Source organism: Monodelphis domestica, chromosome 1 (genome assembly GCF_027887165.1).
Source record: "Monodelphis domestica isolate mMonDom1 chromosome 1, mMonDom1.pri, whole genome shotgun sequence".
In the NCBI taxonomy this organism is placed as follows: Eukaryota; Metazoa; Chordata; class Mammalia; order Didelphimorphia; family Didelphidae; genus Monodelphis; species Monodelphis domestica.
Genome location: NC_077227.1, coordinates 760,167,033 through 760,191,162, shown reverse-complemented (window position 1 = coordinate 760,191,162; position 24,130 = coordinate 760,167,033). Strand labels below are relative to the sequence as shown.

The 24,130-nt window shown below is 41.0% G+C and overlaps 1 protein-coding gene across 2 annotated transcripts in view; it reads left to right on the top strand.

Moving 5' to 3' along the window:
- The window catches only part of LOC103098669 (zinc finger protein OZF-like), a 42,570-nt gene extending 20,064 nt beyond the window's left edge, over positions 1 to 22,506 (top strand). The window contains exons 3-5 of one of the 2 annotated variants that reach the window (XM_056825266.1): positions 1,811 to 1,937; positions 4,647 to 4,736; positions 8,468 to 22,506. In XM_056825266.1, the coding sequence (XP_056681244.1) occupies positions 1,811 to 1,937; positions 4,647 to 4,736; positions 8,468 to 9,651 (1,401 nt within the window). In that variant the 3' untranslated portion in view covers positions 9,652 to 22,506. The remainder of the gene's footprint in view (positions 1 to 1,810; positions 1,938 to 4,646; positions 4,737 to 8,467) is intronic. The other variant, XM_056825273.1, reaches the window with a different exon arrangement.
- Positions 22,507 to 24,130: the final 1,624 nt, after the last annotated feature.

Genomic DNA, 24,130 nt, shown 5'->3' with positions numbered 1-24,130 from the left:
AAGGCTTGATCTCTTCAATAGGTTTTGGGGAGCACAGAACTGTAAGGGTGAAATGGGGGTTAATTTATAAAAATGTTGGACTGGATTATATTAAAATAGGGTCACCAGGATTTAATTTGTTCCAGAGATTTATTTACAAAGTATAGAGTGAATTAAAGTCAGACAGAGGAATAGGGTAAGATCTCTAGCCCAAGCACTAAGTAATTTACTCCTGTCCCCTGGCTCCACCTGGTCATGGAGAGTTAGTCCTTAGCCAGAGAGGCCTCGGCAAAGGGAGGACCTGGGCAAATGTCTCTCAAGAGGTAGGTCTCTCCTGAGGCTGGTCTCTTCCGAAAAACCCAGGAAAGGAGTCAGCTTTTTCACTCACCACGTGTCAGTCCAAAGGAAGAGATTTAAGAACAGTCTCACCAGGAACAGGGTCTCAGGTCCAGTCAGCAGATTCTTCTCCAGTCTCCAACCCAAACAGAACTCCAGACAAAGCCAAAGTCCAGGTTCACCCCTCTGAAGATCTCAGACTATTCTCCCACGAATCTCAGAAGATTCTGCCCCGCAGGAAAGACACTTTCTTTTGTGTCACTTCCTGTGCCTTCCCCTAATTTTATGTCTACCAATCACAATTGAAGCTTTGCTTTAGGTCTGCCATGGAGCAGACAGTTTAATTCTGATTCATCACCCTCTATTGCACATGTGGGTCACAAACCTTCCCACTAAATGATTAAGTGGGACATTTACAGTTTTGGTGATTAAATCTACAAATGTGCAGGGGAGTTAATTTAATTTTCACCATTGGGGGAGAGTTCAATTTAATCTTCACAGAACCAAAAACGGACAAGGTAAGTGATATCTATCCTAAGGTAGAGGGCCACCATTGGTCATACAGCTGGGATAATCAGGGACACTGTGATTGATTGGAATAATAATAAGGGGCCAGCAACGTCTCACCACTCTTTCTCTCCTGGAATTAATAAGAGATTCTTGTGTGAGTCCAGTGTGCGGTCTGGACCTGACTTTGGGCAGCAACCAGACATGTCTGAGATGGGATGGGGGTTTGGAAAGACTAGAGCTGACTCCCAGGGGCTTGCCTGAGTCTTCCAAAGTCAGCTAATGCCTCGAAATGAGGCTAGAAGAGTGATGGAAGTGCCCAAGAGCTGCATTCTGCGCTTCACCTATTACAGGCTGGCTGAGTGTGGAGCCGAGGCAGGAGGCAGAGAAGCAGGACTTGGGCAGTTACTAGACAAAAACAAGTTCCTAGTAAATAGGATCAATAAGTAAATGATCCGAGATCAGCTCAGCCTTCTCCGAGGATGGGTCGCCTGGGCTGCATCCTGAGTCCCCGAGCCCTGTGGAGCACCTTCTCTCCTTTCTGGTGCCTTCCACAGTGTCAGGAGTAAAGACTGATCCGGGGGCTCATTACCAGATTGATGAACATTTATTAGTAAAGAGAGAGGCAGAGAGGCTCAGGCTCTGGCACGGTGAGGACTCACACTGAAGCGGGCTGCCCCGGGACACAGAACAGGGCCACAGACACGTGACTGACTCCTACATCCCATCACTGGAGCTCTTGGGATCCAAGCTGCAATGGAGGTCCCTAGAGATTTGACTTCACACATCAGAAGCTCCTCAGCTTCCTTCAGGAGCATCCTGGGTTCTTACAGACTCAGCTTCTAGTGCTGACTCTGACACTGACAATGGGCGGGACTTTGGGCCCCTCCCTTCTCTGTGTGTTAGTTTCCTCCTGTAATTGACCAGAGGTGGGCTCTTCCTTGTGATGTGACTTTCAGCCCTCTGTGCTCTGCTTGGGCCCCTCTAGGAGGTGGTGACGTTCCAGGATGTGGCTGTGGACTTCACGCGGGAGGAGTGGCGCCTCTTGTCCCCTCCCCAGAAGGAGCTGTACAAGGAGGTGATGCTGGAGAATGCCCGGAACCTGCTCTCTGTGGGTAAGGAGCCTCTCCCTGCTGCCCGAGTCTGCCATCCAAGGGAATATCATCGCCCTCAGCAGGAAGCAGGGTTGGGAGCAGTTTTCAGTCAGGAGGAAGGGACGAGGGCTGGTATGCCATGTCCCAGAGTCAGGGCCCTCCTGCTGCCTGGTGTGAGGATAATTTTAGTGTTTTGACGTAAAATCTAAATAAGTGGTCGCCATGGGAAATTCCCAAATGTAAAAATACCCAAGTCAACTGGGGATTTATGGAGATTTTAATTAATATAAATGAAGGAATTGAGGAAAGGAGAGAGAGTGAGAAGAGAGGGAGGGAGAGAGGAAGGGAGGATGGGAGGGAGGGAGAGTGAGAAGGGAGGGTGGAAGAGGGGTTAAGGGAGAGAGAGGGAGGAAAGGAAAGGAAGGGAGGGAGGGAGACAAAGGGAGGGAGAGAAAAAGGGAGGGAGGGAGAGTGAGTGAGAGAAAGAGAGAGAGAATGAGAATGAGAGAGAATTAATCTAAAATGCTCTGGCTCAGGCTGAGACAAGCAGTAGTTATAGGCCCAGGACAAAGTGGCTTCCCTGAACCTAAGGGAGAGGGAGTCAGTCTTATCACTCACCACCTGATCATCTCCAAACAAGCTCCAGTCCTCCACTGAATCTCCTGAACTGATTTCAGAATCCAACTCCACACCGAACTCAATTGCCTCCTGACTTTTTACCTCTTCCTTTTAATGAAATATTCTCTTGTGTCTCCTCCCCTAAATTGTCACATCTACCAATCACAGTAGATGCTTTTTTTCCATGACTGCCCATTCTTAGTTCTCACCTTCTTTGGTTCTGTAACTGTGAAAATGTGGGTTGTCAAGATTGAATTGCCAAAACTAATGGTTTGGCCAAACTGTAAAGATAATTTTTAGTGTCTTGATTTAAAATCTAAAATTAAGTGGTTGCCATGGGAAAATTCCCAAATATGAAAATACTCAAGTCACCTAGGTACTACTGCACTAAGCCTCTAGGAGAGCCAGTGAGGAAGGGGGGGAAGGGATGAAACATTCACCACACCCTGCTCTTTTTGCCGAGGGCTCTGCTGAGGGTTTTCTCTGTAATGTTTTGGCACTTCTTCCTAATTCAGTGACACAATTACCCCCATTTTACAGATGAGGAAATAGATTCAATTAAGTGACTCGTTCTGAGGCATCCACATGGGAGCTGTATGTGGTGAAATGTCAATTGAGGCCTTTCTGCCTCTAATATCAGGTCCATGCCCCCTTCCCTTTCTAGCTGCCTCTCATTTCCCGAGATGGAAAACTATGAAATGAGTCCTACTTTCTCTTAAGAAAATGCCCTGGAACCTAATTTTCTGATTCCAGATTGATTCTACAACTTTCTTCCCCCTTCCCCTTCCCATGGAGACTCTCCTCCTGGAGGCCCTGCTTTTCCTCCTCTGTGGTTGTTAGGATGACTGGACTGGCTGAGAAGTGGCATTCGGCTGAACAAGAATCGTTGAGTTCCCTCAGAAGAGACAGAGACTCCCTGAGAGAAAAGTCCGTGAAGCTCAGAGAGGTCAGGGAGGGAGGAACAGGCAGGGTGATGGGACAAATGCCAATCCCTCAAGGTTCCTGTGTCTGGGGCTTCAGATTTACCTGGAGCACTGAGCCTTGCACTTAGTGTGGGAGTTTAGGGGTTTCTATCAGAATGGAGCAAAAGAGGATGGGGGAGGAGGGATGGTTGCTCATTTGTGGTCTCCCAGAAGGGTAACAGGCACATCCTACCCTGGGCTCTGGCATTACAGATACTGACAGGTGTGACAAGGAAATCACTTTAAAATCAGACTGATATATATTAATTTAAGGTCGCCAAGGAATTCAGTTATGTTATTCCTAAATGAAAACTCAAGTCAGCAGTCAGCCTTTTATGGAGTTTAATTACAAACAGGAGGAAGAAAGGTATTAGAGATAGAGAGAGAGAAAGGGGAGAGAAGGGAATAGGGCTTAAATACCCCTTCTGTTTAGGCTGGGCCAAAAGGCCCAAGCCCTTAGATAGCTGCGGCAAAGAAAAGAGATCAGTCCCTATCACTCACGTGACCAAAATGGAGAAACAGTCTCAGGGGCCTCCACCTCCAGCTTCCTTCAGAGCAAGCTTCTCAGAGCACAACCTCTCAGAGCAAAACCTCTCCAACCAACCACCCTCAGTCCTCAGACCCCTCTATCTTTAAGGAAACCATCCAAGTTCCCTCCCCTTAGTTCTCACATCTACCAATCATTGTCCATGTCTTCCCTGTGCCAATGGTGGCTCTAGCTTAACCCAGGACCGCCCAGAGGTCTGTGGCTTTGCACATGTCTGTTGAAGGTCATATTCTCAAATAAGTAAATTTTGATCTATGCTGCAGCCTTTCCTAAATCCTGTTAGGACTGAGTAGGGTGGAGATTGTATCAATTCTAAAATCAATCATGACACAAAGAACTTCCTGTTCTATGCTTAAGCATAGGTCAAAGCCCTTTCCATTGTTCAGCAAAAGGTTTCTGTCCCTCCCTACCTAATGTTGGAAATGGGGAAATTTCCAACATTCATAAGTCCAAGAAATTTTAAGGTTTACACAGGTGAGGGCAGACTCTTGTGGGAACTCCATGGAGAGAGTGTGTGAGTGGAGTCACTGGACTCCCCCACCTTTCCCTAAGGGAACTCAATAATGAGCTTCTCTCCATCTTCCTCCCTGCTTCCATGCCCAGGGCTTCCAGCTCCCCCAGAGGACATGATCTTGGAGCAGAGAGAAGCCCCATGGATGCTGGAGCAAGAATTCCTGAGGTGCTGTTGCCCAGGTGAGGGGGTAGATAGAGATGTGGCTGAGCCAGGGTGAATAGAGGCTTCTGGGTGCTCTGATGAAGCCATGGTTAGATTTGGGGGCACGAGAAAGTCACAACCCCAGAGCCTCAGTTTCCCTATCTGTAACATGAGGCTGTTCTACTGCATTTCCTATCTGCTCCCTTCAGTGGATCAGTCTGTGACCCTCTATGAGACCAGTGTTTGGAACTGAAGGGCCTGGAAGTCTTTTGCAGGTGCCAGAAAAGTTGAGCTTATCCCCTCAGGGCTCTTTAGTATCCAGAAATATATATTAGTGCTTGCTCTGGGCCAGGTACTGGGATGTTATAAGGGACATAAAGGGCTTCCGTGGACATCCTCTGCCCTCATGGAGCTTACTCTCTGCTGGAGCAGACAGCATGCTGATAGTTCTGTAAAAGCCCTCTAGATCCCAGCTCCAGGGTAGCCAATCAAGTGAGGGGAATGCTCTAAAGGGAAGGAGCACTAGAGGGGTCTAATGCAGGGAGGTGGTCTGGGGTTTCAGGAGAGGAAGACTGAGGGGTTTGGGAAAAAGGATAGCAGAGAAAACAAGAGAAAGGCACCCATAAAACAATTGCAAATGACCATCTCTAGCAGTTTAGCCCTGAGACCAAGGACAGATGTTAGTATCTCATGGGGAGGAAAAGATCAAGTAAGAGTGTTTGCAGCATTGGGGAGAAAAGGTTTATTGTTTCCCAGAGGAAGAGAGTCATTAGCTCATTAGTGTGGGAATGGCTGAAGATGAAAGAACAATGGGGGCCTTACAGGGAGGAATAGATAGTCATAGATGAGAGATGGGATGGAATTAATTGTCTATGGAAAGAGATTTTCTTTAGCTAGGAGAAGAATGACTTTTCCTCTGATTCTGAGACCATAGAGGAAAAGGAGGCAGTTTAGGTGGGTGAGATATGGAGGGTAGGAGAACTTTGCAGAAAAGTTCACCTTTTGTTCAGTGAATTATGAGGCCAAGTTCTGAGCTCAGAAGGTGAGGTAGCAGGTGGGAAGAAGCCATAAGAGAGAGCTGGAGACCAGAGAAATATTTGGAAGGCTATTGTGCTTGATGGTAAAGGCAATCCCTTAGGGAGATTTTTCAGGATTGCTTTGCCATGGTGAGGCCCAAGATGAGGTCAGAGAGCCTCAATGTAGGGTGGAGCCAGGCAGCTGGCTCCTGATTTTCTTCTCTCCATTGACCTACAGCCCATGAGCAGGAGTGCAGACTGCTGCCTTCTTTGGAATTCATCCAAGGCTTAGCTTTCCCTAAATCATCAACCCAAGCCCTTTCCTGAGCTCTGCGGCTCTGTCTTTGTCCTGTTCTTAGACAATTAGGTGACCACAGCACCTCACTTTAAGAACATAAGAGCCTAGAGAGAGAAGCCTCTGGGATCTTCAGGATTGTCTCTGCTCTAGTTCAAATAGAGTTACTGTTGACTGCTGAGAAATAAGGGCAAGAGAGAGAAAGAATCACAGGTGTGGCCAGAGCATGCTTTTTGCCTTCTAGAAGAGAGACCAGAATGCAAGGATCCTGGTAGAGGTTGGGCCTGACATAATCCCTGGGCCCAGTCAGTAAACATGTATTAAATAATAAATATGTTCTAGGAATATATTTAAGTCCTGAGCACATAAATATAAAGGTTAAATTAATAGTGGGGAAATGATTATACAAAATTATGTGGTCACCAGTAGTTATATCTTGAGAAAGAACCTTTATTTACAAATGTTTAGAAATGGAGAGTTAAAAATAAAGAAGAGAAATATGAGAGAGATTAGAGAAAATACATGTACTAGTCCTCAGCCAGGAGGGAGTGGTGAGTAACCACCATAGCCTCCTCCAAGATGGAAGTTAATCTCTCCAAAAGTTAGGAAAGGGGTCAGCTTTTTAGTCACCCAATAAAGTAATTCAAAAGTCAGAGTGTTTAAGTAGAAATTGAACTTTGAGCCTTGAAGACTATCCAAGACTATCTCCAGAAGAGTATCTTCTCCAAGACAATCTCTTCCAAGACAATCTCCTCCAAGGGAGTTTAGTTTGGGGCTTGCTTATAGTGACTTCTTGTCCCTTCCTGTCTTCATAGGGGTCAATCACAGTTTCCAAATTGTCTAGCACTTTCCAAGGGGCAGTGTCTGTGGGATTGCCTTCTCACCTTCTGAAGGTTAAATTCTCATCCAAAATATTAACAGATTACTGGCTGATTGAATTAAAAAGATTTACAATTTCCTGACTGATTGAATTTCTGAGGGTATGAATCCTCTAAATATCTTGCTGGCTTCTCACCTAGTACTCAATAGGGTGTTTAATCTTTTGTTGGTTCAATTTAAAGTAGACTAAGGAGAGTTAATCCTGTCTTCAGTCTAATTTGGTACTAAGTATAGGTACTTAAGTTATTGTTAACTCAGGATTGATAATAAAGTAAAGAATTGCCTTTCACACAAAGAATGGGAAACACCAGTCTGGGCTGTTGTGGAGCTCACAATCTAGAACCCAGACATGGAGGTGGTTTAGAAAGAAGCAACATATTCTGAATCTCACCCTGAGATGATACAGAGAGAAAGGAGTGTTGGGTAAAGGAAATGCATTTAATTCAGCAGGGAAATCAGGAACAAGAGGATGAAAGAGAATGACAATGTAAGGAGAAAAGCAATCAAAGGAAAAACAATCCAAATTCTAATGATAAAAATAAACATCACCATTTGCATACGGCCCCTAGTATGTGTCATACATTTTATAAATGTTTTCTCATTAGATCCTCTTAGGAACGCTAGGAGTCACTTGATATTATTATGTCCATATTATAATTGAAGAGCCTGAGACCATAAGAGCTCCTTTGATTTGCCCTCTGTTAACAAGTCCTGGCAAGTTTCTGAGATGCAGGGAGAATGCATCACCACTTGTATTGTGATTTTTAAGAATATGAAAATGCCAGCATCTGTATAAAGTTGGAAATAAGAAGAGAAATGTACAAGCTTTTCTGCTCATTTCCTTACAAAAGGATCATGTACTCAGCTTACTGTATGAGACATTTTTAAACCTGCGAAATGCCATAATTTTTTTGAAATTGTATTTAGTAGAAGGATTTTGAATGAAAAGAGGCATGTAAAAAAAAGTAATGGCTGCTTATGCCTTGAACAAATGCAAAAAAAAGAGTGCTAAATTTCCTTATCTGATCTCTGATACTGGACCAAAATATAAGATTGAAAGCAATCATGGAGGGAATTACATAATGCTTACAGAGATACTTAATGATCAAATAATAGGAACATTTAGTCTACATGCACACAGTCGTGTCGTACCTATAGAGGTTTGAATATATAGATAGTGAAAATCAAAGCTAAAAGATTGAAAATGAATTGTCTAGTACTGTAGAAAGTATGTCCAGTCACAAGATTTGGGCTTAGCTGCCAAGATTTTGGACTAAGTCACTCATTCAGGCTTTCTGACATCGTGGTCTAAGTTAGGAATGTAATAAAGCTAGCATGTCCAAAATCCCAGATTTGTTATGAAGAGCCAATGAGATTACATGGGATGCTCATTGTTATTTAAATTGTGTTTTAGCTTTGAGGTAATGGCATTTTTCAAAGGATGGATTGTTAGAAGTTAGAAGACTTTTCTTGTTACCTGAGAGGATATAAAACAGTTTATGTTCTGACAATGAAGGAAAAGAGATCGCTTTATAGGGGTATATGTCACTATATATGTATGTTTTACTGTTTCTTTTAGGAGAGATCAGATCTGAAATGAAGGTGAATCCAACCGAAATGAGCCTTCCTTTGGAAGAAATGGACTTACAAAGATTCATGAGTGATGGTCTTGATAGCTTTGCTTCCAGGGAATTCTGTGTTGCACCTCAAAATTCATCTCATAAGGAACATCAAAGAATGTACACTGAAGAAAAATCTATTGAAAGTAATCTGTGCAGAGAGACTTTTATGCACAGGGCCAGTCTCTTTGGATATCAGAGGGTGCACACTGGGAAGAAACCTTATGAATGCAAGCAATATGGAAAGACATTCAGTCATAACTCTGGTCCTGTTTATCTTCAGAGGGTGCACACTGGGAAAAAACCTTATGAATGTAAACAGTGTGGAAAGGCATTCAGTCGGAGCTCTGGTCTTGCTTATCATCAGAGGATGCACACTGGGGAGAAACCTTATGAATGCATGCAATGTGGAAAAACGTTCAGTCGAAGCTCTGGTCTTGCTTATCATCAGAGGATGCACACTGGGGAGAAACCTTATGAGTGCAAACAATGTGGAAAGACATTCAGTCGGAGCTCTGGTCTTGCTTCTCATCAGAGGTTGCACACAGGGGAGAAACCTTATGAATGTAAGCAATGTGGAAAGACATTCAGTCATAGTTCTGGTCTTGCTTATCATCAGAGGATGCACACTGGGGAGAAACCTTATGAATGCAAGCAATGTGGAAAGACATTCAGTCGGAACTCTGATCTTGCTGTACATCAGAGGGTCCACACTGGGGAGAAACCTTATGAGTGCAAGCAATGTGGAAAGACATTCAGTCGGAGTTCTGGTCTTGCTGTACATCAGAGGGTCCACACTGGGAAGAAACCCGATGAATGCAAACAATGTGGAAAGACATTCCGTCGAAACTCTGGTCTTGCTTATCATCAGAGGATGCACACTGGGGAAAAACCTTATGAATGCATGCAATGTGGAAAGTCATTCCGTCGGAGCTCTGTTCTTGCTGAACATCAGAGGATGCACACTGGGGAGAAACCTTATGAGTGCAAACAATGTGGAAAAACATTCCGTCGGAGCTCTGTTCTTGCTGTACATCAGAGGATGCACACTGGGGAGAAACCTTATGAATGCAAGCAATGTGGAAAGACATTCAGTTGGGGCTCTGGTCTTGCTTATCATCAGAGGGTGCACCCTGGGGAGTAACCTTATGAATGCAAGCAATGTGGAAAGACATTCAGTCGGAGCTCTGGTCTTGCTTCTCATCAGAGGGTCCACACTGGGGAGAAACCTTATGAACGCAAGCAATGTGGAAAAACTTTCACTCATAGGTCAAGTCTAGCTTATCATCAGAGGATGCACACTGGGGAGAAACCTTATGAATGCAAACAATGTGGAAACACATTCACTCAGAGCTCTTCTCTTGCTTCTCATCAGAGGCTGCACACTGGGGAGTAACCTTATGAATGCAAGCAATGTGGAAAGACATTTAGTCAGACCTCTTATCTTTCTATTGTGTGAAAGAAATTTACACTCTCCCATTTCTGGGACAACATACCTAGTGTGAGCCTAAACTTGAATCAGTAGAGGATTGTGTGATGGAAATCTTTGAGTTAGGATAGAGTGGCAGCAATTGAGATGATTGCAGGGTTATGTCACCTGCATAGCCCCCTAGACTGTCCCCCTGGGTGACTGAGTCAAAATAGAAAGCCATGGTTTACTCCTGAGATGAAATTTGTGTGTTAGTGGGCAGAGAAAAGTTTTGATAAACTGAGGCAAGAGCAGATATCCCAGCTCTTTTCTTTCAGTTTTGTTGCTGGCCAAACTTCCTTGTGAGCATGGCTAGGGCACCTTAATGGTGGCCACAGAATAACAAGCTAAATGGAATAATGAGGAAAGTATATCTCTCCTATTTTTCCATTCCCTCTACTATCTTAAATTAGAGCCAGTCTCATAATCTTTCCTCTTATACTATACACCACAGAAACCAGGCATTCAGTACATTGAGCTTTCACCTCGCTCAGAATCAGACAATTTAGTATCTCATGTCATAAGCTCTCCTAAGATTAGTGTAAAGATTAAACACATCAAAATATATAAATATAAAAAATAAAAAAATATATCAAAATATGGTCACCAAAAATTAATATATCTCAATTTACAACTAGTTTTTATGTTAGTTTATTTACAAAAGGAAATGAATAAAAGCAGATAAATCAGAAATGGCAGTGTAAGAAATCTAGCTTAACTAGCTAGATTATTTGCCTCAGCCCTTAATTTCGTCAGGTAGGGCTAATTAGTCCTCAACTGGAGGGCCTTTAACCTTCAATGAAGTGCTGCTGTTGAACAAAACAAGGGTTTTATCCATAAATCCTTTTCCAAGATGGAGGCCTCTCCATAGGCTAGTACCTCCAGAAAAACAGGAAGAGGAATTAGCCTTTTCACGTATTTACTCTGTATTCCCAAGGGAATATCCAAGAGCTGCCTCAACAATGCCAGAATATCAGGTCCACAAAGCAGATCCTTTCACCAACCTCCAGTTTGAACTCCAAAATCCAAAGAACTACTCATAGAAAGCTGCAACTGCTTTTAATGACACTTCTTTGAGTTTTTTCCTGTGCATTCTGTCCACTTTATGTGGTCCAGTTGTAGCTTTAGCTTTGCTTAACTCTGACCAGAAGACAGTCATTTCTAATTCATCACCCACTTTAGCATGTATGGGTCACAGTCTTCCCCCACTTAAAGATAAATAGGGGTGTGTACACTTCTATGGTTATCCCTAAAAAGAACCTGAGGATAGCTAATCTGTTCTTTAGAATTCCCTGTTATCATCTTGGAGACTAGTCTCCCTAATTGATTTACATAATCAGCTTATACCTCTAAAAACCTTCTAACTACACTAAAATAGTTGAAGATAAGAGGAAAATAGGAGAGAGAGTAAAACCACTGTTTATTTTACACTCATTGACAAAAAGTCAATAGGGGTAGTCCTCTTTGGCATGAGTGTACATTAAAAAATAAATGTGTTCAACACTGCAGTTCAATCAATTGCACCCCAAAGTTCATTCTGGGTCTTCTTGATGCAGTGAAGATCTCTGCAGTCATCTTCAAACAGTTCATTTTCTAGAATCAAGGCATTAGCAAAGTTCTTTCCCTGAAATTTTTCTCAATTTTAAATTGTGGGTTTTATGAAAAGTACAATCTTGCTGAGGAATGTGTTGACCAATACCAGTATCCATGCAGGATACATGGTTCAGTTATGGGGTTTTACGAGTCAGTTTATCAAAAAAGCCAAAAACATGAAAATAAAAACAAATAGAAAAAAGGTTTTGAAGAAAGAATTCAAAATGGGAATCAAAATATAAAAAAATCTAGATAAAAATTTCTTTATAAATAATGAATTCATAATAGAATCTTGTATTATGATGGTCTAATTAAAGAAAATTTTGTCTCACAAGTCTATGACAAAATGCAGTAATATTACATTTTCCCATTAGCAGCCAGGACAACAAAAAGTTTCCATATTATGAGATTAAAAAGGATTAGATTTCAGCAGCAAATGGGAAATAGCATTCCCTGCCCTCATTTTCCCTCTTATCATAGGGATAGGGGTGCCAGGAATTGCCACCTAATTGAGGTGCTTTGTAGAATGTGGCATGGGGAAGACCCGTGTCTGATTTATGACAAACAGTATCAATTTTGAACCCCAAAGAATTTCAAGTCCTCTTGGCGAAGAATCTCATCAATCCCACTGAGATTGTTTGGTCTCCTTGACTTTGTGCTTCTTGACACTGTATAATAGCTCTTTTTTTACCTTTTCCTGGAATTAGGCATACTCAATCATAATTTCATAACAGTAATCATTAAATGGCAGGTTATCATAGTCTAAAGCTCTTGGGTATGCATTAATATTAAAACAGATATTTTGGGGTTTTTTTTACTGCAAGATCAGAAAAAGATTAATATTGATTGCACTTATTTTAAGTATAAGAAATAAGTAAAAGGGAATAAAAATCCAAATATTCTATTAGAATAGAAGAAAAATCAATAATCAAATAAAAGTTCAGGAATTCAATGTGCTCCCCAAAGCAGTCTCCACTTGCCCATGGATTTTTATTTCCAATGCTTGTGACAGAATATAGTCAATCAGTTTCAATAGAAGGTACACTCTTAATTGAGAGCAATGAATCCAAGATTCCTTTTCTCCAATTTTTATAGCTGTTGGGAGTGGTTAACAAGATTTGAAATGGACTTTCCCAGGAAGACTGAGTTGCTCCTGTGCACTGTAAAGGTTAAATTTAGGGTTGAGACTGAATGTTTAATTATAATTATATAATTATAATTATATAATTAAATATAATTATTTGGTTGCCAAGGATTTTATCTATAAAATCCTAAATGAAACAAATCATAATGGAGTTTTATGGTGATTTAACTACAATAGGAGGTGTAAAGATTAAAATTTAGGGGAGATGGGGAGACTGAGGCAGGTAGAAATTAGTTTCTCTCTGCAAGGAGTATTATATTTTTTAGAGGTTTATTAAAGGTTAAAGATTAAAGAATATACAAGTAAGAAACATGTGCCTAGGCCAGAGGCCTAGACAAAATAACCTCACATCACGCAAGAGACGAGCCTGCTCCAAAACGGAAGTCCAAAAAGAGCCAAGAGCCCCTCAAAAGCCTTTGAAGCAGCTTAAATACCTTCTTGATCTCGGCCCAGGTGAGATTACAAGGCATTCTGGGGAAGTTGAGCAAAGGCTCATGGGGATTGTAGTCCTGTATTCAAGTCTATTTTTTACATACCCCCCCTTTGATCGTTTGCAAAAAAATTAATTTTTTTTTCAAAGGATCATGAAAACATAATCAATTTAAAGATTACAATAATTTGAGGATAAGAGAAAGAAAAGAATAAAACCAGTAATTACTGGATGCATTGACAGAAAGCCATTTAGGGGGCAGTCCCCTTTGGCATGAAAGTATGCATGCAAAACCACACCCAAAGTTCATTTTTGTGCAGTTCGTGGTCTGGAGGCTTCTTCATGATGGCTTCTCCAACAGTTCAGTTTCTGAATTCAGGGAAGTAGCATCTTCTTTACCTAAAATTCTTCTCAAAAAGAATTTAAACTTTGCAATTTAAATAATGATATTTTTACATTCCCCCCGTTAAGAGGGTGATTGGAAAAAAAAAAAGGATCACTTAGGGATACATGGCTGAGGTATGAGGTATATGAATCAACTGGCAAGAGATATTAAAAGGATATCAGAAAATCCAAAAAAAGAAAGATTTCTGGATTTATAACATTCAGCCTGCCCTAATTGCCAGGCATATAACCAATATGCATATCGTGGAAAAGCCTTTGGGGGACGTCCTCTGGCTTACACAGCTTTTGAACATCTACAGATAGATTTCATAACGATGCCAAAGGCTGGACGTTATAAATTTTGTCTAGTAATTGTAGATCAACTAACCAGATGGCCAGAAGCATTTCCTACGACCCGAGCCACAGCAGATTTTGTTGCAAAGATACTTTTAAAAGAAATTATTCCTCGTTTTGGCTTACCAGCACGTATTGACTCCGATAGAGGGAGTCATTTTACCGATTCTGTCTTAAATCAAATATATTCTTGCTTGGGGATAACTCCCAAATTCCATGTTCCATATCACCCCCAGAGCTCAGGCCAAGTGGAGAGGATGAATAAAGAACTTAAGACTATGATTGGCAAATTATGCACTGAGACCCATTTAAAATGGCCTGAAATTCTCCCTCTGGCCCTATTTTATCTTAGAAGCAGGCCTAGAGGAGACTTACATATTTCACCATTTGAGATGCTTTTTGGACATCCGCCTATACAGGCTAAGCCTTTCTCCCCGGCTTATACATCGCTATTAGGGGGAGATATTACTATTGCTTCCTATATACAGGAGTTACAGCACAAACTACGTGAACTTCATGAATCCGGAGCTGCAGTACAAGCCGGACCATTAGACTTTTCTCTGCATGACCTGAACCCAGGAGATAAAGTTTATATCAAGAATTTCAAGCGAACTGGAGCAACTCAACCTTCATGGGAAGGACCATTCCAAATATTATTAACTACTCCAACATCTATAAAGATTGGAGAAAGAGACTCTTGGATTCACTGCTCACATGTGAAGAAAGCATCTTCTGCTGAGACTGATTGACTCTATCCTATCATATGAATTGTGACTCTATCTTATCATATGAATTGGAGATAATAATCCATAGACAAATGGATGCTATTTTTTTTTCAAGAATATATTGAATTACTGATTTTTTCTTATTTTTTCTTATTTTATTTTTTTTATCAGAATATTTGTTTTTTTCTCATTTTTTGTACTGAAGGTACACATAATTAATATTAATATTATTTTTCCCTACAGTAATACAAGTTAATATATATACTCTTGCTATAATATCAATATATGCCTAAAAGCTTTAAACTATGGGAACCTGCCATTTATTGATAAAATATTATAGGACTGTGATTAATGTTTGTGTCTGATTCCAGGAAAAGGGATAAAAACAAGGAGCACAGACTAAACCTGAATAGTGCCAATAGAGCACACAAGAAATATTAAAGTGAGACTCGAGGTTGCGACGCTTAACTTATGTTTAAGTCGTAGGACTTCCTTGTATCTACACTCTTTTCGAAGTACTCAAACAAGTACAAAGCTTGACTATCATGCTGGCTCCCTATATCCCTTCGTGGTTGCCATCTGTAAAGATTAAAATTTAGGGGAGATGGGGAGACTGAGGCAGGTAGAAATTAGTTTCTCTCTGCAAGGAGTATTATATTTTTTAGAGGTTTATTAAAGGCTAAAGATTAAAGAATATACAAGTAAGAAACATGTGCCTAGGCCAGAGGCCTAGACAAAATAACCTCACATCACGCAAGAGACGAGCCTGCTCCAAAACGGAAGTCCAAAAAGAGCCAAGAGCCCCTCAAAAGCCTTTGAATCAGCTTAAATACCTTCTCGATCTCGGCTCAGGTGAGATTACAAGGCATTCTGGGGAAGTGGAGCAAAGGCTCATGGGGATTGTAGTCCTGTATTCGAGTCTATTTTTTACAGAGAAAGAAATTAAGAGAGAGAAAAAGAGAGGGAGAGAAAGAAAGGAGTTAACTCAAACCGCTCTGGCTCAGGCTGAGCCAGGTGGGAGTTTAAGGCCTTGGAGAGCCAAGGGAAGGAGGGAGTCAGTCCTTATCACTCACATGACCTATCTGAAGGGAAGCTGTCTGCGGGGCTCCTCTCAGCTCGAGTTCCAGGATCAAACTGGCGCTCAGCCTTCTTCACAGGAAGTGACAAGAACTCCAGAGGCAGTTCTCTACATCACTTCCTGCGTTTCAAAAGTGCCAATGATGGTTCAAGCTTGGCTTAGGACAGCCCAGTGGGGCAGTCATTTCTGATTTGTCATTTGCTAGCACATGCCCGTGTAATGTGGGTGTGCACTTTCCTGGGTGCTTATACCAAGCAAGATAGAGAGAATTTAAAAAAAAATCACAATCCCCCGTGATGATGATGATTGGGGGACTAGTCCCCTCAATTGATCACTAAACATAAGTGTCCTGCACCCAAAAAATTCCTAACTGCAGGTGTATACAAAATTTTACCTTCTAAGAGGAAAACTGATAGTTAGAGATAAGGGGGAAGTAAAGAGAGACAGCAAAACCAATGTTTTGCTGGACGCATTTTGAAAAGCCAATTAGGGGGCAGTCCCCTTTGGCATAAGAGTGTACTTTCAAAATAAATGTTCAATCAACCTTCAGTTAAATCAACCACACCCCAAGGTTCATTCTGCATCTTCCTATAGTTTAAGGGTTCAGGTATCTTTCTGCAAACAGTTCATTCTCTGGATTTAGGATTTAGCAAGCTTCTTCTCAAGATCTCAAGATCTTTCTCAAACAAAACTTAAATCTTGAATTTTATGAAAATACAATCCCTCCTGAAGAAGGTGTTGAAAAACACCCAGTTAAGCTCAGGATACAAGGCTTAGTTATGGGAGTGTATGAGTCAATTAAAAAAAATAATGGAAGAAAATTTAAACCCTTTTATGCACATATATATATATATATACATACATATATATATATAAAAGAATTTAAAATCGGTATAAAAATATCAAAAAGCTATGTATACAGAATTTTAAGTAAGCAAGAATAAATTTCTAACAGGCCCTTGTGTTAGGGTCCAAATAAAGTAATTTCTATTCCCACAAGTCTGTAGGACAGAATGCAGTAATATTTCACTTACCCATTTGCAGCCAAGGCTACAGGAAGTTGCCATACTAAAAGGACCAGATTTTTATTTTCATAGGGAAGTGTCATTCCCTGGTCTGATTTTCCCTTCATTCTCAGGGATAGAGGGAGCCAGGATGATAGCCAACCTTTGGTACTTGTCTGTAAGTGTTTTCACTAAGAGTGTGGGTACAAGGAAGGCCTATGTCTTAAAGTGGCAAGCATCGTAACCTTGAGTCTCACACTCAGTTCAAGTCCTTAGTATTGACTTAGAAGTGCATCAATCCTACCTGGATTGGTTTCTTCTTTTGTGACCTGTGTGCTCTTTTAGCACTATTTCAGGTTACGTCTGTGCTCCTTTTTGATACCATTTCCTAGAATCAGACACAAACATTAATCACAGTTCCATGACAATTATCAATAAATGGCAGGTTCCCACAGTCTAAGCTGTGTGGGAATGTATTAATATTATAGCAAGTATACATATATATATATATGTACATATATATATATACTATACTATATGTATATATATTTAAACTTATTATTATAGAATAAAATTAATATTGATTGTATGTACCTGAAGCACAAGAAATGAGAAAAAAGAAAAATCAAGTATTCTAATAAAAATGAAAGAAAGGCAATAATAAAATAAGGAAAAAGAGAAAAGAAAAATAAATTCAAGAATTCAATTTGTTAAAAAAAATAGCATCCACTTGTCAGTGGGTTACTATCTCCAATGCATTTATAGGATATAGTCAATCAGTCTCAACAGAATATGCTCTCTTTACATGTGAGCAATGAATCCAAGAGTACTTCTCTCCAATCTTTATAGATGTTGGAGTACTTAACAATATTTAGATTGGTCCTTCCCAGGAAGGCTGAGTTGCTCCAGTATGCTGGAAATTCTTAATATATACCTTGTCTCCTGGGTTCAGGTCATGAAGTGAAAAGTCTAGTGGTCCAGCTTGTACTACATCTCTGGATTCATGGGGTTCAAGCAGTTTGTGCTGTAATTCCTGTATATAGGAAGCAATAGTAGTATCTCCCTCTAATAGTGATGTATATACTGGGGAGAAAGGTTTAGCCTGTATAGGTGGATGTCCAAAAAGCATCTCAAATGGTGAAATGTGTAGGTCTCCTCTGGGCTTGCTTCTATGATAAAATAGTGCCAGAGGGAGAATTTCAGGCCATTTTAAATGTGTTTCAGTGTATAATTTCCAATCATACTTTTAAGTTCTCTATTCATCCTTTTCACTTGGCCTGAGCTCTGGGGATGATATGGAACATGGAATTTGGGAGTTATCCCTAAGCAAGAATATATCTGATTTAGAACAGAATCAGTAAAATGACTTCCTCTATCTGAATCAATACATGCTGGCAGGCCAAAGTGAGGAATAATTTCTTTTAAAAGCACCTTAGCAACAAAAGCCACTGTGGCTCAGGCCATAGGAAATGCTGGCCTTCTGGTCAGTTGGACTACTATGACTACACAAAATTTATATTGTCCAGTGTAATAATTAAAATGGTTGTAGGCATAAACTGTAATAATTAAAATAGTGGAAGGCTTAATTTGTGGCCTCTAAAAGAGCGGATGAGTAAGTTGTGACCACAGAAAATATGTTTTCAAGACAGTGTCTTGTTTTAAATCAAATATAAGGTGGTCACCAGGGAAATATTCCCAATTATTAAAGTATACCCAAGTCAACTGGGTTTATAGAGATTTTAATTCATATAAATGAGGAATTAAAGAAAGAGAGAGAGAATAAGAATGGAATAAGTATGAAGGGCCTTAAGCCAACATGGCCTAGACCGGAGTCTTAAGAGAGAGAACAGTCAGTTCTTAATCACACACCACAAGATCTGTCCAAGCAAGAATATAGACACCAGTTCAGCCAGCCATCCTTCTCCAGAGAAAGATTCTTCTGACTGTCCTCAAGAGACTGTCCCAAGAGCCTGTTTCCAGAGCTCTCTCCCAACAGCCTCCTTAGAGACTTTTTTCTTAGGAGACTGTCATCTCCTTATATAGGGAATTTTCTCCTTTGTCACCTCCCCTAAGTACTTATATCTACCAATCACAGTAGACATTTTTCAAAGGACAGACCATTCTTAGTTCACACCTGAGTAGACTAGAATCTTCAGTAAGTTTTCTCACCTCTTTGCTCCTTGTAAGTTCACAAGTTGCTTGACCTTTATAGGCACTTAGCACCCCTTTGTATTAGTCCTAAAATAGGCAAAGCTTAAAAACTTTTGTCTTGCTATAAGTATGGGTTTAAGTACTTTTCATTGTTCAGCAAAGAGTTTACAACTTTATCTTCCCCTAAGGCAGACTTAAGTAGGGGTGGAGTAGAGGTCTCACATTCCTGATATAAGTAGAGTTCTCACATTCCTGATCTAAGTACCTTCACTGCCCAAATGGGGAATGGTCCCAATGGGGAATTTTTTAAAGGTTTACAATCCTAAACTTATGAAGTAGGGTCTGAGAATTCTCAAGGTTCACAACAGCCTTTGGCATTGTTATAAAATATATCTGCATTTTCTCAAAAGGTGTGTAAGCCAGGAGATGCCCACCAACGGCTTTGCCATGAAAGGTGTGTTGGTTATATGCCTGGCAGGGAGAGCAGGTTGAACACACTTTAGAGGCTATGGTAGTTATACCGAGGGCTATCCATACTCTCTTAACAGAGTCCACGATGCCCTGGGTACCAAAGTGACCATTTTTATGAATAGATTGGCAAATTTGGTGATAGAAACTTCTAGTAAGCAGGAGTTTTCCTTCAGATGACACCCATACTCCATTAATTTCTTTTGCTTTGAATTTTTGTTTCCATTTTTCCACTTCCTTTTCATTATAGGAAAGTGATAAATTTAAGTAATCAGTGATTAATGTTAAAATTAATTCAGGTCCTTCTATGGCTGCTAGCTTTGCAGCAGTAAATGCTTGGTCATTTCCCCTAAAGACAGGGTCAGTGCCACCTGTATAGGCAGAGCAATGAACTACAGCTAGGGCTTTAGGCAGTTTGAGAACAGAAAGAACTTCATTAATAATTTCTGCATTAGCTATAGATTTTCCAGCTGAGGTTAAAAATCCTCTCTGGAGCCATAGCATCCCGACTGAGTGACAAATGCCAAAAGCATATCTAGAGTCCATATAAATTGTTCCCTTTTTACCCATAGGAATTATACAGGCTTGTTTCATACAGAGCTATGAGTTCTGCCCCTTGAGTGCTAATATTAGAAGGCAGTGAAGCTGACCACTCGGCAAATTCTGTGACTATAGCAACTCCAGTGTAGCGTATGCCATCCCTCATAAAAGAAGAACCATCAGTAAATAGGACCAGATCTGAGTTGTTTAAGGGAGTGTCCAAGAGGTCATCTTGAGGCTTCTCTGCCATGGACACTAGTGTTTCACAATTGCAGTTGTTCTCCTGAAGTTGGTAAATCTGGAAGCAAGGTGGCAGGGTTAAGGGTTGTACACTGTTTTAGAGTAATATTTTCATTGTTTAACAAGGTTACTTCATACTTTGTAATTCACTGATCTGACAATGCCTACTATGTTCTATGTGTTATCAACAATGCTTCTACCTCATGGGGGAACATAATTTTTGATGGGCATCCCAATACTAGATCAACAGTTTTTCTCACTAGGAAAGCTGTAGCAGCTAAGCCTCTAAGACATGGTGGTGCTCCTGATGCTACTGGGTCCAGCTGGGCTGAATAATAAGCAATTGGGCACTGAGATGGTCCCAAAGTCTGAGTTAAAACACCTGAAGCTACTCCTCTTCGCTCATGTACATACAAAGTAAATGGCTTGTTGTAATCTGGGATTCCTTGAGCAGGGGCAGACAGGATAGCCCGTTTTAGATCTGATTGAGCTGACAGGTGTTCTGGCTCTAGTTCAAGTGGTTCGGGGACTGAATCTCTTGTTAGTGCTATAAGGGGTTTAGTAATTTCCCCATAGCAAGGGATCAATTGTCTGCAAAACCCGGTTACTCCTAGAATTGCTCCTAAGTGTTTCTTAGTGGTAGGAGCACTCAATTTTGGAATATTTTCAATTCACTTGGGAGAAATAGAATGGGCACCAGCTGTCAGAATGAACCCCAAATATTCTGAGAGAGGATACTGAGGAATGAAGGAGGTGGGCTGGATTTAGTGTTAATTTGCACAAGAACAGCTGATTTAAGTAAGCCTACATCATAAGATGTGGCCCAAAGAGACTCTGGTATATCTGTAGGCATTTCAAAAGTGGGAGGCTCCTTTGCCTCTTGGCTCTCTGAGAGAAGTACAGGGAGTAAATTTAAGGATTCCGCAGGCACTTACGATGACATAGAGCCATCTGGGGCGCACATTATTGTGGCTTGTTGTTTGCATAGTAAATCCCTCCCCAGGAAGTTTTTGGGTGATCCAGTCTTTAAAAGTAAAGAATGTTAAACAGTTAGGGGTCCCATGCATATCATGTGAGGAGAAAGTCTTGGAAAATTAAGGGTGTTCTTGATACACCTACTACATTTAGAGATCCAATAGAGTCACATTTTGCATCTAGTTTGCTTACCAAAACTGACCTAGATGCCCCAGTGTCCAAAAGACATAGTATGAATTGCCCACCTTTAAAGTGACATGAGGTTCCTTACTATGTGGGGTGAGTGTATAGGGATTATTGTCATTAAAATATCAGGGACTGGAAAATCAAAGGTTTCACCCTTTGATTCCAAGGCCCTCACCTCCCCCCCCTTCACACCTTCATAAAAATGCTTGGGCAGTTTTTTGGGATCCCCCACACTGTTGGGGTTTTTCACCCAGAGTATAGTGTGGTTGAGCTCCATTTTTTATATATTGTTGTTGGGCATTTTGTTGGATGTTATCATTTTCCTTATTTGGAGCACTGTCAGTATTTTGATCGGCATTACAGGTCCTATATTTATTATTCCTAAAGTTGTTATTAATTCTTTTTTCCCCATAGGCAGCTCCTATAGACCATCACTGCATGGCCTCTCTTCCCACACAAAAGGCATGTTAATGATTTATTTGTGGATGCCTGCAACAGGGCTATGGTTTCTCCCTTATTTTTCAGTTGTTCTTGTATCCTTTTAATTTCTTTAATTTAGTCTTCCACTGACTTATTGTGTGTCTCAGGTCTTTTTACACAACCCTTATAAACATAGGCTGCTACTTTCCTTAATTCTTCGAGGCCCATAGAATCCTAATCAGGACAGCTAGTTTTAAAGTAGTCTTTTACCACTGAACAACAATTCTCAACGAATTGAGTATTTGTCTAATGTCCCTTTCTCTGGTCAAATCAAGTTCCATATTTGTATTTCCTATGTCAATAAGTCTGTCCATAAATTGGGAGGGGGTCTCATCCATTTCTTGTTGGGAACTTTCAAATTTTGACCATGTTTCAGGTCAATCAGAGCAAGCTCTAATGGCTGTCAATAATGTTTCTCAGGCCAGAGTTAGTTTAGTGTGATCTGGTGCAACATTGGTGTTCCAGTGTGGATCTTCAGGTGGCCAATGGTGTGCTTCCTTACCTTTCTTCTGATTAGCCAGAGAGATGACATTGTTTTTTATCTCTTTGTCAGAAATTTATCTAATATATTTTCAACATCCATCCAAGAGGGGTGAAAAGTTCTGAATATGTTCTCCAATTTTTTTAATAATTAATATTGGTTCTTCCTCAAATGGTGGAAGATTTAACTTGAATTTATCTGAATCATCAGGGTTATATGGCGTCTTATAGATACCAAGATCCCATCTTTATTAAAGGTGGGTACTTCCCTTAACCGAAATAAACTTCTATCTGAATTATCTAGTGTTCCTGTTTCTAGGCTTCTTGCTCCATTTTAAGTGGGGTGGGTAAGAGAAGGGAAGGGGTTGGGATGGTTAAAGGTAGTGTGGGCAGGGCAGGTAACATGGGTGGGTGGGGTAGTCAGGACAAGGGGGTTGGGGATGGAAGCATGGGTGGGGAGAGGGGCTGAGGGGACAGGGTAGGAGGCATAGGTAGGGGGCAGGGCTAAGGTGGAGGAGAGGCTGGGGCCTAGGGAGCAGGCAGCAGGAGTAGAGGGAGGGGCTAAGGTTAAGGTCGGGGAGGGGCTGGGGCCAAGGGGGAGGGGAAGGGGTATGGGCAGGAGCGGGTTGGTTAGGAGTGGGAGGAGCCTGTTGGTCAGGAGTGGGAGGGGCTATTTGAGAACTAGGAGCCAAATTGCATAGAGCAGCCTGGGACAGGGAATCTGATAAGGATGTATGGAGCAATAAATCACTCCTATTATGGGATGCCCTTGAGTCTCATTTAATGCTTTGTTTAGAAGCTATGATCTTCCCCCATCTTTCCTCCATAAGCTCAAACTGAGTATTTTGTCCCACAAATTGTTGAATAATAAAAGGAACAATTGGTTTGGTTGGGAAACGTTCTTCAGGGGGAGACTGACATAATCCTATTTGTTTCTCTGTCTTATGCATGGTATTTTCCAGGGCTCTCTTGGAGAAAATTAGATACAATATTACAGCTCCAACAATTCCAATTCCAAGCATGAGGAGTTCAGCAATCAGATAGAGCCATAAGTCCTCTGGGATGAGCCATTTAAGAGAGACGAGGTATAATACATTTACAAATTTGGTCATGGAGCTGATAAGCCAATTCTCAAGTAAATCATATATGGGCTGTAGCCACATTTTTTTTTCAGTCACTAAGTTGCCTGTAACTTTTGCCCCTAGTCAGTAGATGGCTCTACTGTCAAGGGTCTTATTTTGTTGTAAATTGTCCTTTTCTTTCTTTTTGGTTAGGCTTTTGGGTGGGAATCGATTCAGTTCTTCAGTGTGTAATGTAATGACAAAAGAACAAAGCCTTTGGCCTGAGCCTCCCTTTAAAATTTTGGGAGGGGTCACAGGTGAGAAGGCAGACAAAACAAAATCTTTTGCCTGGGGCTAAGGCTTCTTTTAAAACTAAGTTTGGGAGAGGTCACAAGTGATCTTCCCTGGACCCTCAGTCTAAAACTGCTAGGATCATATGCTATTCTCTTTGAGCAAAGCCTGCTTAAATTTTTAAATCTAGAGAGGCTGAAAAACAGGGAAATGGGTTTTAAACTGGCTCAGTACCCTTTACTCTGGTGATCTAGCCATTTTTGGTTGCAAGAGATCAAAGCAAGGGCTCCTTTTCCCAGAGTTTCCTTACTATTAATCAGCAAGGGTCAGCTAATTGGATTTTTTTTCTTGCTCAGAGTCACATAGCTGGAAAGTATCTGAGGTCAGATTTGAACCTAGGACCTTCTGTCTCTAAGCCTGGCTCTCAATCCACTGAGCAACCCAGCTGCCCCTTAATGTTGAAAAGAAATAACTGCTATTTTCAATTTAACTTAAAGAGAAAAGAGGAGAGAAAAAAATTATTTTATACCCACCTGTTCTAGCAGATGTGTCTTTAAGCTGAGTTAGATGT